The sequence below is a fragment of the Rattus rattus genome, chromosome 1 (genome assembly GCF_011064425.1).
Source record: "Rattus rattus isolate New Zealand chromosome 1, Rrattus_CSIRO_v1, whole genome shotgun sequence".
NCBI lineage: Eukaryota > Metazoa > Chordata > Mammalia > Rodentia > Muridae > Rattus > Rattus rattus.
The window spans coordinates 77,412,712-77,427,592 of NC_046154.1; the positions used below are offsets into that span (position 1 = coordinate 77,412,712).

Here is a 14,881-nt window from a genome sequence, read left to right on the forward strand (position 1 = left end):
CCACACAGTAGAAAAGAAGTTGTCCTTGGGCCTCTACACAAGCTCCATAGCATATGTGTACCACATACATACACAAATGTACATATACACAAAATAAATAAGTGTAAAAATTAAGGAAGGAAAAGTAGCAATGGAAGTAAGCTAAAATTCTGACTTTGGAAAACAGTACGTTAAGAAGTACTTTCTTACCATTCCTTTCTATGATGAAATTTCATAGGTACCTTGAGTAAGGGCGAATCCCTGAGTCAAGTCAGCCACCTTCTCTCCTTATGGCTTAAATATACCACTGTTCTACTTCAGTGTGAGGCAAGTAGAGATATGGGTTCTGGAGGAATGGAAACACAATTTACTTTTCTGCCGCCCACTTATCTATAACATTAGCTTGATAAGTTGACTCACTATTTAACTAAGCAGGACATTTGTCTCCTTCTAGATAGAGGCACACAAACACAGGTTTGACCGTAACGCTATGACACTACCCAGATTAGGGTATAAAAAGACCTAGGCTGACTGGAACCTGCAGTGACTATGTAATGTAGTATCTGAATTGAAGTATCTGAGAAGGAAAGATGGTCCCTTCAGTAATTTTATCAGGGATACAGATATAAACAGGGTATGTAATCTAAGCTAAACTCAGTCTTTATGATAACCCTAGTAGTGCATGTTTATTCTGATCAGAAACTGTGCATTCTCTCTGAGGCTCCCAACACTCTCACCTGCTATTCTTTCCTTATTCATTGTAAGATATAATTTTCAAATTTACTGTGTAGGAAACATTGAATTACAACATTGGATAAATCACAAACGCAGTCACAATATTCTATTCCAGTTTTTCAAGTGTTAAAATGAAACATAACCAATGCAATTTCAATAATACACTTTTTTTTGTAAACAGCTTTTCAGTTTAGAAAGTTGGGCTAAAATTCTAGATTCTTAGGTTTTGTAAGCTCTTTTAGTTTGTTTATCACATGTAAGGGGAAAGAACGCACATGACAGTTTAGAGTGTGAACATTTTCTAACATATCCACAAACCATGGAAAGGAGGAGCAGTGTCCACCGTGCGGGATTCTTTAATTTGAAGCCCACAGTGCTATGTCTTGTTCCTTTGCCTGCAAAAGGTAATCAGGCTAGCAGCCAGGAGTCAGTATGTGAGCTCTTCCCAAAGGCACCTCTTCCCAAAGGCTCCTTTCTCCACGTGATAGTTATAAAAAAACACATTTGGGATAAGCGTGAGATAAGTGATATCTTGTAATTCTCTGTATTCTGCCCTGGACAAAGAGAGAGAGAGATCATTACATTTTTATTTTCTGATCCAGAAAACAAGATATTGATTAAACATTAATAAACAACATGAGATAAATGACTGGTAACAACAGGGTAAACAGCTGGGTGTGGTGGCCCAACTGTAATCCTAGCCTATTGGAAGCCAACCTGGTCTAACTGAAAGTTGCAGGGGGTGGAGAAATGTAGTATGTTCATATGGGCTAAAGGAGAAGAATTTCACAAACACAGTTTACACACTAGTATCTTTGATACCATATGGCAATGAGAAAAAAAACTTAAATGACTTGCACAGAGCTTTCAGGCATGAAAATTCTGTTAGAAACGACTTAATCTTTTCTGAGTGAAGAGATAGAGTAGACTGAATTGATAAGAGGTGACAATAAAGGTCCATAAAAAAAAAAGCTACCTTATCAGCAGACAACTTAAAGGTGAAAATACCTATTAAATAAAATGGGGCATGCATTCTTAGGAACACGGTGGATTGACAGTTGTGTTCTGATTAGAGAAAAATATCTATTAAATATAATCTATGTGCATCATTAAAGTAATTCATCCAGGTATCTTCCCTTTCCTGAAGGTGCCAGGGTTTGGGTACTAAACAAACAGGCTGGGCACTCTTTGCTAATATCGATGATTCTGTATCAGCCCTCAAGGATGAAGGGTAAAGCATGTGTTTTAAGTCTTCACTGAAAAGTAGCACATTTCCTCTCTCCTACATGCATCCAGCGATTGGGGTCAGAACAGCCCTTGTCTGCCCAGTCTTAGCAAGCTTGCAGTATTTCTTTTTCCTTCAAGGCAATTGTTTCTACTTTCGCTTGGAATTATAAAAGGTAGGCAGGTGCTCTGTTATTGCTACAAGGCAATCCATTTCTGCCCCTCTATTTATTACGCAGTAACATGTCCAACTCTATCATTTGGGACTCATCAACTCTTCGGCAGAGATAACACACAGCGCACAAGTCCCCACGTGTATTGCTTACTTTTCTGTTTCTACTTGATAATGGAGACCTACCCATTCATAAAGAACAGAACATTAGTAGAATGTCAAAGGGAAGGGCAATGATGCATGGATGTCTTGATTTCATGATTACTGTGGCTCCTATCTTTAAAGCAAGGAACATGCAACACTTTAAGGGAAACTAGCAGATACAAACCCTAATGAGGTTTACAAAAGACATTACTGGGCCCTAATCAACAGCATTAATTCTTCATACAATGTAGTAAGTTTCATTTTATTTTATTTTACTTTGCATCCTGTAGTCAAAATCCCTGATCTCATCCCTCTAAAACATAGGCTTTTGGGATAAAAGTGGTTTTCTTCTGCTTTTGGCCACATTCAGGAACATGTTGGTCATCAACTCTGGAATATTTGGTTTCTAGATCTTACTGTTGTATTTCTTCTCAAACTCTTACTTGAGGAGATCTCACAAAAACAACTTCTTTCATAGTCATGAAGTAAAAGCTGGCCCTCACTCACATTGTGTTGCCCTGTAAAGGCGAAGACTGTTCAGGGCTTTGCTGCTGTCTTCATTTTACCAGTGCCAGGCCTGTTAAGATCATTTAAATGTACTTCTAGGAGGGGATTCAAGGAAACTGGTGATGTATCCTTACTGCGGTGACAGAATATAGGCGAAGGTATTGACCAGAGAGTCACCTCATTTACCTCCCATTATCCTTAGTTATCCTTTCTACTTCCTCTCCATATCGGGATGCTAACAATGTATAAGGAAACATCATACTTTGTATATGAAGTTTTGCATGTGCTACAAACTGTGGTCTAAATTTCAAATCTAACCATTGCACAATATAAATCCTTGATTCAGTGCTTTTACCTAAAGGCAAATTTCTGTTGGAAGAAATATCTGCCTGAATGAAACACACTTTGACATTGGACAAGTATGATACATTTCTAAATGTATTAATGAATTGTATTCACCTCTTCTACTGTTCAAGGGAGAGTGCTTGTGTGTCCGTGGATTAACATTGTTAATCTCGCAAAACCCTGTTTCAATTCTTCCCCATCTAATGGTAGCCTAGATTCAGAGATGCTGTTTGTTACAAGGAAAGACTCAACAAGAGCTGATAACTGATTGGATAAGGGGAGCTGAGGGAAAACGAGGGCATAGACCTGACATATGGGTGAAGGAAATATTAAAGGGAACAAAGAGGACCCAGCCGCATGTCCTGCTGCAGCTAACCAGAGCTGAGAAATGGCCGCCTTCCCTTTGTCCCTCAGACATTGCTGTCACTTTCCAGTTCATCTCACATCTGGCTTGTGAAGGATTGTTAGCTTCAACTAAATTCACAGTTTTCTCTTGGAAGGATGGTCTCGGGGCAATTACAACCACGTACTAACTATGGAAAATAGTGGCCTTACCAACTCTATAAGCATGTATTTTGTTCACACACATATTGACTTCAATTTGGCACTTTCAAACAGTGGATGGGAGAAAATATAAATACAAATAAATTTTAAAAAAAGAAACCGGGGGTTGGGGATTTAGCTCAGTGGTAGAGCGCTTGCCTAGGAAGCGCAAGGCCCTGGGTTCGGTCCCCAGCTCTGGAAAAAAAAAAAAAAAAAAAAGAAACCACTCTCTGCAGAAATTCACAGTCAGCTCCAGGCTGTTTTTTTAACCTCGGAAGGGATTTGAGTGCCTGCGGGTGAGCTGCACTGCTCTGGAAGAACCAGAACAACTCTGTGGAAAGCTAGGACTTCTCCTGATGTAAGGTCATTGGAAGTTCAGGCTAGTTTAAATAAAAAAAAAAAAAAAAAAAAAAAAAAAAAAAAAAAAGATGGTCTACCCCATAGTTTGGTTAGTCCTTCTCTATAATTAAATCTTTATTATTTGTTTTGCAAACATACAAAAAAGGGAAAAAAAACAGGATGAGTCTGTTTTTGTGGTAGTCCTTTCATGAGTTTCTAAAGGAATATTTTGAGGTTTTGAGGCTTTGTTCCCCTCCTTGGATAATGTGCAGGATGAAGTGGAACACTGAGTACTTATGATTATGGATTGTGCGGTGTTTTGAAACTGGGAATTATATTTTTCTTTTTGGCCCAAAGGTTGGGTTTTAGGAAACCATTCAGGAATGTGGCTTTAAAGTGATGGCCTTAGCACTATGAGAAAGGGTCGCGCCTGGGGAGTGCCACTCAGGGACTATTAAATGTCCTGCAAATATCTGAGAATTGTGTCCTGGACTTAGAATCACAAACAGAGTTCAGCAGTTCTTAGAGTTTTGATTCCAGCTTTTCTTACATTGTATCTACCCCAGGACCCAGGGGTGAATATGAAACCATCAAGTAAACTTTGGCTTAGCTAGAGAGGAAAAGATGGTAAACTTGACTTTTCTATCTAGTTGCTATTTGACTGTAAAGGAATCATCTAACTTCTGTGCACTTCAGAGAGAACCTCAAAAATATGATACGCATGCCTAGGGTTTTTGTAAAATGAAACGAGTTAACGCAGAAAATATCACCTCTGTTTTATAGACACACTTAAATTCTCATTGTGGCTTTTTAATGAAAATACAGTTCATAATTAGAACTTCATCTGTTATATGCAGTATGTTTTTTCACTTACTTATTTTAAGACAAAGTCCAAGTTGAGGAAAAAATAATTTTAGAACTTTAAGACCAACTATGTGATATTAGCATGTGTCTAAATGATACTTTGCCTTTCTTTGAATTACCCACAAAGATTTCCTTGCATCTAGTACCACCCATCCTAGCAACTGAGTTGAAAGCCTGTTAGCCTTAATATGACTTTCTTGGAAGTTATTGTGAGGAGTAGCAGTCTAGATTGGGATGTAAAGCACTTTGTCATCTTGGTCAAGTTGTTACTATCTGGGTTGTGGGGTTGAAGGGTCTATTGTTTGGCTGGAGAAATTAATTATAACTACAATCAGGCATTCATATTTATGAATTCTGTGGAAACGTAGCATATGGATTTTGTAGAGTTTATGAAATATGAAAACCCATCAATCAACTTTTTGGTTTGAATGAAGCTACTCATTGTATTTCCGCCTTTCAAAATTCTGCAGAGACCCAGCCTGGACTCTAGCTGAGGAAGGTGGGAGGGAGCTGTAAAAAGGCATCAGCATTACAAAGAAGGTTGGCTGAGGTAGACAATGAAGGGAGATTTTGAACAGAAAAGAACACACAAGCAGTGGGCTCTAAGGGGAAAAAAAATAGCTGAGCCCAATCCCAGATGTAAGGGTGCTAATACCACATTATCCATCCAATGACCTCATCTTAATTTCTAATAGGAAGCTGCATGATCAGGGTGAAGCAGCTAGATATATGAGGTTGAAATGGAAGCCACCTTCCCTATCAGCCAGCATCTAGGCTGCTCTTTGCCCGCCTCAGCCATGACTTTCACCTTTAAGAGACTGCAACAAGAGAGACCTAAGGTCGTAGAAGCAAAGCTCTCACATCATCCCCAACACCAAGAAAGGGACAAAAAACAAATGGCTTTGGGAATTAGAGCTTCACTCATTTATGATCCCTGCCTTTCTAGCCTGGATAAAGGGAAGGTGATTTTCAAAGCACTTTTTTTCGGCTTTCTTTCTTTCTTTCTTTTTCATCCTTTAAGGATAAAAGATGTTAGTTTACCTTGCCAACTCTAGGTACTTATTCTTTCCCGAGTTTACTGCTCTCAGCATTCTGACAAGCTCCAAAAATAATGACCTGTGCCGTGTGTTGTTAAATGTTCAGTCAGACAGATAGATACAGATGGATGAGTGCTATGCTGCACAAAGGCAAGTCAGCATTATTTAATCAATGTTTGTTTGATCCGTGTAAAACAAGTATAAATGTAAGCTGCGTCCCATCTGTCCTATCATCCATGTGAAGCCAACCTCATTTTTAAAACTTGATTTCTTATGTAATTGTCCCAGAATGACACAGGATGATAAGTTGGGAGGGGAAGGATGGCCGTGTTTAGATGTCTCCCGTCTTGAGCTCCTTTATTTTGCAGTGGCATTCTGGACAGTTAGGCAGCCTTGTGCTACAGTAACTACCAACTGGTAGTTAACAGTGAGTGAGCTTTTGATTCCCTGGCCTAGGATTGAACACAAATTTCTCAGTTGCTCACACAGGTTTACTAGGTTACTGAGTCAGTGGTCAGTTTTACTAAATCAGTCTTCCCTTCTATTTTGTCATCTGGGAAGAAAGGGTCAGAGAGAGAGAGAGAGAGAGAGAGAAGAGAGAGAGAGAGAGAGAGAGAGAGAGAGAGAGAGAGAGAGAGAGCTGTTGCAAGCTGTCTCCTAATGGTTAAGAAAATTGCTTTGGTTTGGTTCTAAAGCATAATGACCTGGGATCCATTACAATCCTCCTGTTAGCTCCTTGTTTTCTTCTCACAGAATATAGTTCTCTGTGCGACATGCAGCTTGTTCTTCCGTTATCAGGTTCTCTTCTAAAACTCTTTAGTTAAGCAATTAAGCCTGAATGTAATTTTGAAATCATAGTTGAACTATCTACAAAATTCATTTTATATTCACACAGTATATACTGAAGGTTGCATTTGCTTGAACTAAGACATTACGAAAATCTGTTGAACATAAGAAAATAATAAGAAAAAAAATCCTAAGGGATAAATGAAGGCAAACACAGTGAGCATGATGATACATGGAAACAATACGATAAAGAGAAAAACAATTCAATCTTTCAGTAACGTCGCAAGTTATTTTTGTCACTAGGATGACGATCACTGGCTTCCCTTCCTCACAGTCACTGTTTAGATTGTACACATTGCTCTGACATTGGCTATGGTTTGTTATAGGAAACCGATAAAATCGTAAGTGTCCTTATGGGAGCACATAGGTAGAGATGGCAGCATATAGGTAGAGAATCAAAGATTGAGCATGCGTGCAGCAAGCTGGGAAAAGGCCAGTCAGCTGAAAGTGTGTTCACAGGTCCAGTTAGGAAAGACTAGGAAGGGGTAAGGACTCCAGGCAAATTATGTTCACAGCACCGGAAGGGTTGTTCACAGCACTGGAAGAAATATTGACCTAAAATAACTTGTAAACTCCAGCAGCAGAGAAAGAAATGGAAAAGTAAGATAGTGCCATGCTGCTCCAATATTAACAGAACTTACGTATTGATGCCTTTCATTTATGTCAATCAATGTTAGTGATTATTAATCACTGTCATAATATTGGCCTGTGTGTACGGTGCAGGTTATGTTTTAGGTTTCACAGCTAAAACCATCTTTATGGAGTGTGGCTTTGGAATTTCTTTTTAAATCATGTTTATTCCTGTGATAAATCCCTTGACACTATACTTTTTAGTATTGACTTTGTTTGTACTGGTTTCCTTGTTTTTTTTATAGTCAATTGACCCTGGCCAGCAGTTCACATGGGAACACTCAAACTTGGAGGTAAACAAACCAAAGAACAGATATGCAAATGTCATTGCATATGATCACTCCCGGGTTCTCTTATCAGCAATAGAAGGTAAGAAAATGCATATATTATTCAAATTGTTGTTTTCTGGGTTTACGTATTTGCATGTGAATGTAGCATTGTCTGGACTGCCAGCCATCTATGAAAACATTTACCTACAACCCAGGCCCAGTGTACTGGCACCTTTACTTTTTTACATAAATGAATCACTCACAGGGCAGGTTGTCACTGCTGCAATCACAGAAGCTTCCCTCCATGAAGATTTGATTATTTACTGATGTTTTTATGTGGGGAGAAATGCTTAGCTTACCTATGACTGTAGTTATGAGCAAACTGGTGATTTTCCCGTGTCCTATACACTAGTTACATATTTAAAAAGTAAGGAAAGGGTGTCTATAAATCAATTTAGATATGCTCACTGAGACAGGGTAAACGTAGGAGTCAGTATTGTGCCGGTTAACAGAAACTAAGCACCTTGGAAATGTGCAGGCTATCGAATCCGTGAACTGCTTTTTAATCTTCCTTTCTCACAGTCAGGAGTGAATTCCAGAGGGGTTGATGGATGAAGAAGGTTGAAGAAGGTTGCTCCTTAGCATCCCCAGGAGGGTAGTGTCTGCTTCCCTCCTCCCAATAATCAATCCGTGTATGTACCATTCTAAAAACATTCAGGAGTTCATTCCTGACAGTCAGAACTTCAGTAGTCCTTTAGTCTATAGAATAACACTGGATTGATAGGCCTTAGAACATTTTTTTCATGCTACCTATTTCTTTCACATGTCATAACAGGCAACCTCAGCTACCACCTGCCTGTCACATACATTTGTTAGCGGTGGCACTCAAAGGTTCTCTGTTTAATCTCTTGCAGTTGCTTTAGAAATCATTTAATAGTACTGGCTTCTGATTAATCCTTTCAGGAATTTGCAGTGCAAACAGCCGCATTTATCTACAGTGGTTCAAATCCTTTTTTCTTTTTCTTTTTTCATTTTCTGCTTTTAAAAAATCTATGGTAGTTCTTACCTTATCTTATAGCTCTGAGCTTGAAAGCTCTCTTGGGGCCAGACAGACAGTTGGTTTAGCAGGCAAAAATCCCTGTATCAATGACCTGAGTTCAATCCCAGGATTCACACAGTAGGGAGACACAAGTTGACTTCTGACCTCCAAATAAACACCGTAGAATATGCCTGCATAGGCACACACATGAATAAAAAAGGAACTGAAATTGGTAAAGTGCTCTTGGTGAACATAAAAATCAACAATACATTAATTTCTACACTTGGAAGTAAAATATATCTTTCCATCCTTTGACTAAGCTGATAACTGCAACTGGTTTGGCTCAAGTTGGCCTTATGTTGGTATTGCTGAAACATAAAATTCTACCACCTAAGTTTTGATTTTGGAAAGTCTGGTAATGTCTCTTACTAGTGACCAAATACAGTCATGTTCAAATGTCAACTGTCTTCCATCCTGAAAACATTAATTAACTATCATGTATCACCTCTGCCAGCGGAGGCAGGATTAGACCACATTGCTGACTACTTCTTGCTGAGTCTTGTTCAGAAATTCAAACTGACGTTTGTGCACAGCTGAATGTAGGCTCCACATTTTAGCTCTGCAAATCCATTTTAAATGAAAACGAAGCAAATAGTTTCTTTTTTTTTTAAATCTGTATATTCAATTTTAAGTATATGGTAAGCAGGTTGTAATATAGTAAGTCTAAAGTGCACACTTTTGAAAAGCTTGCAGTACATGTAACTTTAATTATTCAGAAATAGACATCTGCATGAAGAAATAGAAACTGGAAAAAAAAAGTAGCTGATAATTCAACAATTGATTAAACGTGGAACGGGCCTTTGAATCATTTTTACAATAATGTTCTTGGAGGGCAAACCCTGGGAAAAAGAAAACACATTTCTGTTTTCTAAAACTCCTATAAATCATTAAGAATTAGGACGTATTACTTCCATCTCAGATTTCCTATGGTACAGAAACGTCATAAAACATAAGTCCTGTCCGTATAGATGGGGGTGAGACAATCCTGCCAGCAAACTTGATTGAAGTAAGAAAGAGAGAGGGTAGGAGTAAAGGATTAGACACTCCTTACAGGGCATCCTGCCAATTTCATGGTCTTTTAAAAAACCCACTTTTCGTCCAGATATTTGGAAATTGGTGTCCTTGTGGAACTCCATCCTGAAACAAAATAAAGTGGTGGAAAGGCTGGCTTGTTTGTGAGTACTAAGTTATCCCAGCAAATAGTTCCTTATCTATAAAGTCATCAGAGTAAATTAGGAGCAAGACTGAATCAGAAATAAGTCTTTCTTTAATTAGCCAAGTAATATGGAGATGGATAGATAGATAGATAGATAGATAGGAGGAAAGAAAGAAAGAAAGAAAGAAAGAAAGAAAGAAAGAAAGAAAGAAAGTAAGAAAGAAAGAAAGAAAGAAAGAAAGGAAGGAAGGAAGGAAGAAAGAAAGAAAGAAAGAACAGGACACTGTAGAGAGCCTCCTGTCAGCTTTTTCTGTCTTTAGTAGCATTTCCATATATTTTTGCCACATTGCCATAATTTTCCTTAACTTATTATTTTTTACATTTTAACAAGAAAGGGTGTCAAGATGGGTTGGGGTGGAACTCTTGTGCATTTATTATGACAGAAACTTCTGCCCATTTTATTCTTAGGCCATTTTTACAGTTTAGAAGCAAAGGTGTTTGACTCAGACTAAAACCTGCCTTTTTATAACTCTATGCCCACAGATACACCCTAAATCTAGATCTGACCTAGAAACCAAAGTCTCTCCATGTTCTATTATGCAAAAGGTTAGAAGAATTTAATTGAAATCTGTGGGCTAGAGAGCTTAAATCTGGATTACGACCATGCACAGCATTTTATAATAGACCAAGCCCTCCTAACCTGGAATAACTCCAGGTGACAAGTCATTCAATCTGTGTCAGTCTGAGACTGGAGAATGCTGTGCACAGGAACTGCCTAGTCAGCCACTAACTGAGTGGCATGCAGCTTGGATAACCCTGGGTCAGATGAAAATGGGAACTGACATTAGCCCTGTTTATAAAAGCTAGTGTGTCCTACCCCTGTTTCCTAACTGTAGTGATGGTGGGTGAGGGATTTGTTCAGGATAGCTTTGCAATACTTTTCCTTGTACTGTTAGCTACTTTTTTTCATATTACTTTGCAGAATATCTGCCAGACATTAGAGAAGAAAAAGAAATCGACATGGTGACTTACACTGTCTTTATCTTGTTTAATAGTGTGATCATTTACCCTCGTCCCATGGATAATATGAAAAGAATGAAAGCTGAAATTCTAGATAGCTGCAGCCTGCTTCCTAAGCTACTTGGAAGCAGTGATATCCCTAATGGTTTGAGATCATTCGTTAACTTGGACTGAGGAAACCCAGAACAAATCCAGAGAGTTAAACTGCAGATGGTTGTCAATTGTTGCACATCTGGGCAAAATTAGGTAGAGAAACACCGGTGAATTTTTGACAAGTCAAGTGCCACTTTGATAACCTCCATTTAAGCAGTTCTAATGAGAAAATTGTGGTTCCTGAACAAAAGATGTAACAGCAGCTAGTTTAATGATTTGAGTTAGATATTCTCAAATAAGACCAAATTGAAGCTTATTCTTAGATGCACATGCACACAATATAAAATAATCTGTTAACTCTTATACGGTGTGTAAAATGTCCCAAAGCTATACTTCCTTTAATGTAAAGAGAGCACACAATAGAGAGTCAGAAACCTGACTTTGAGGCATTAGTTGTCCCTGTATCTGGGTAACCTTGACCCCTCTGAGATCAGTTTTCTCAATTACAGCCTCTCTCTCCTGGCTTCTGAGATCTAGATAGTTCGTCGAAGTCATTATGTTTACTCTACCTTACCGCTAATGAAATGCTATCATCAGGATGTCCCTTGATATTTAATAGTTGACACTAGTTAGGGGAGCTGCAGTGTGGACAGACGGTAGCCCCTGTGCCCTAGGGAGCCCAGCTCTTCTTGTTCCTCCAGCCACCTCAGATCACCAACAGCACTTTCCCATGCAGGAAGTGTGACTCCAAAACCTGGTCTTAGCTTTTTGTCCCCCAAATTCTCTTTATCATTTGACCCTAGGTTTAGAACTAATTTAACCATTGTATGCTGTAAGTTCATTTTCTAGGTTATGCTCTAACTAACCTAAAACCATGACTCAGCATCCGAAATTCTTACTGCACCAAAGGCTGTGCGTCTGCCACAAACCGTGTAGAAGTACAGTCTTCACCCATCAGTATCTGACTGATTCTGTGGGGCAATCTCTCCCTGGATGCAGGTATAGCTTCAGGGGTTTCATGGATTTTTTTTTTAAATAAAATCAGTATATGGCAAGTTTTTATCACAATGTTTTATAATTTGCAAGAATTAATCTTTACTGTCTTAGGTAAACCAAGTTTCTATTCTGAAACATAAGTCATCTTCACTAGCGTCAGTGCTAACTTTTCATAGAACAATTATAATTATCATTTAAGAGCCGTATTGGCAAAGACTTCTTAAAAAGCATCATCCAAGCCTAAATATATGACAGTATTAAAATACTACTTTTCAGCACAATAACGAAAACAAGAAATTATAGTGGGCCTGATTAGCTGCGTATTTATTATATGTTAGTAACTACACCATTGATTTTACCTTTATTATGTATACTGTTCATCTGAATTTCCAGATGGTAAAAAGGAAACATTACTAATGTAAATGTTGGACTAGGGGTCACTCATTGAGTAATATGCTAGTCACACAAACATGAGGATTTGAGTGTTAACCTCTAGATCTGATATAAAATTAGGCTTCCCAGTTCATGTCTGTAATCTGAGTTCCCATGGCAAGACAGGAGGCAGAGATAAGAAATTCCCAGGAAATTCGAGGTAGGCTGGCATATGCAGTGTACTAGCAAACAAGAACCCCTTTCCAAACAAGGAAGAAGGTGAAGATTAAGACCTGTGGTTGTCCTTTACTTCACACATGTAGACAGGGACACATACATGCCTGCCATTTCACACATAGGCAAGCACATCACACTCACAGTCATAACAGCATACCATACACAAGAGGTACACTTCTTATGAGGAGAGGGCTCTTTTTACTGTGAAAAGTAAGATGTGTCAAAGCCAAAAACGCTAACATCATGTCAGACAAACTTGAAGTTACCCTTACCCCATCGTCCCATGTGGTGTCACGCCACTTTTGCAGTCGTGGTGGTTGTATCTGTTCCCACAGGGTCTTATTTAAAAACAGTTTGGTTTTGGCTGAAATGACTGTTGAGGAATTTTGAAACATTTCAGAAGAAACCTGAGAGCTGGAGGTTTTCAGTTTTATTTCTTAAACTCCAGGCAAAATGAATTTTTCTGAACAGCAAACAGCACATGGATGTAGATTTAGAAGTTTGCTCAAGATAGAGTGGGAAGAGCTCTGAAGAAAGGCATGAGCTTGAAACGTACGGCCCAGTTAAGAAGGCTACGACCTTGTCATGGCACATCAACAGGGAGTGTTTGGGAAAACAGGAGCAAATTTGATGCCCAAATTAAATCCACCTAAAACAAAAAGTACATGCACACTGTATTCCTATACTCATTTGGGGGAGTTCCTGGGCACCAAGTCCTTGCAAGTTCATTTACACACTTAGCAATCCTGGCTTAATTGGTTGGGTTTCGTTTCTTCACCAAGCAAGGGTTTTTGTATGGTTCTCCTGTCATCTCTAAGATTCTGAAATTCATTCTAAATTCTGAGAAGAAGAGATACTCAGTAGGCAAATAGATACTAAATCTTAGACATTCCTATATTGGCTCCTTCTGAAACATAGAAATTTTCAAGCCAGAGGGTTTGTGCAAAACAATCTGTCATATGTATGGCCATTTCACCAAAGCAGATCAAAGAGGTTTCATCAATGTCATATTCACAAATATTCTTCAGCACTAGAGCTTATGAAACTTCTTTTTTAATGATTAGTAAAACGTAAACCTTTATGTTAATGCTTGTGTTAAGCTACAATAACTTACCACAACTAGGTGATATATAACACTAGATGTGCATTTCTGCAATCTGTGGAGTCCAAAATAAAGTTGTCATTTGTTTAATATCAGCTGATGATCTGGGTCTTCACCTTCCAAAGCAGTGTCTGTCACTATTTCTTCTGGGTTGGAGGGATTCTTCCTCAGTAGTGGGAGTGTTGGAAACAGACTAGTAAACCCAATCATCAAACTCTTTTACAAAGCCCCCAATCCCTTGAGGACTGTCTAGTGATTTCATCACTTCCTGAAGGCCTCACTCATCAATATCAGGTTGATTTGTATGCTTCAGTATGTAACTTTGTGGGGATTGCCATTCAGATCATAGCGATTTATTTTAATTTTCTTATGGGAGGAGCATATATTTAAAGTTTTAAAGCAAATATTCATATTCATTCTCTTTCATGAGTACTATCTCTAATTAGCCTACATATGCATCTCAAAACATCCCTGACTCTTCTTGGTTCTTGAAAGGTCATTCAAGGGGTTACTGTACCTTGGTTTTATTGCCCATATAGTTATTCTGTTACCCATACCTACTTCCTAGAATTCATAGAAAGAATAACTAAATTAATGCAGTTACGACCCTTATAGTGTCCAGCACCAATAAAATGCCCAATAAACACTCGACACTGGTATCATTACTGCTATGAGTTTTATACTATTGTATACAAGTTCTTTTTCACTCAGAATTTTTTATATGATCTATGGAAAAGTTAACAATATCCAAATGAGAAAGCTGCATGTATTTAGAGTAGTTTATAAAGAAAGAGAAAATATTAGCTCTTGATAAATGAAAACCAGACATGTAATAAAATTACAAATTTCAAGAAGGGGAAAAATGTTTCCTTTAAGTGGAAATACAGAATATATCATCTGGTGTTAGATTTGCATAATAAGAGCAGTTAAAATCCTAGTATAAATAATACGGGTGACAGATGATGTGACAACAATGTGATTATTTGTGAGATGGGAACCTAACAGCTTTAAAATGAATGAGCAGCTCACAGAGTCAGCACTGCTGAGATAAATCTAACTAAGAGCAGCTGATGAAAACCAGAAACCCAAGGTAATTTTCAGTAACAGTGATTTTTCCACTGCCCCCCATGAGATAGGTACATTGTTTCAAACCTAGTGAGGCCTCCCTCACT

The 14,881-nt window shown here is 38.3% G+C and overlaps 1 protein-coding gene across 45 annotated transcripts in view; it reads left to right on the plus strand.

Moving 5' to 3' along the window:
- The window catches only part of Ptprd (protein tyrosine phosphatase receptor type D), a 379,195-nt gene that overhangs the window by 297,525 nt on the left and 66,789 nt on the right, over window positions 1-14,881 (plus strand). For all 45 annotated transcript variants that reach the window (XM_032902504.1, XM_032902511.1, XM_032902475.1 and 42 more), the window contains one exon: window positions 7,611-7,734. In XM_032902504.1, coding sequence (XP_032758395.1) covers window positions 7,611-7,734 — 124 coding nt within the window. The remainder of the gene's footprint in view (window positions 1-7,610; window positions 7,735-14,881) is intronic.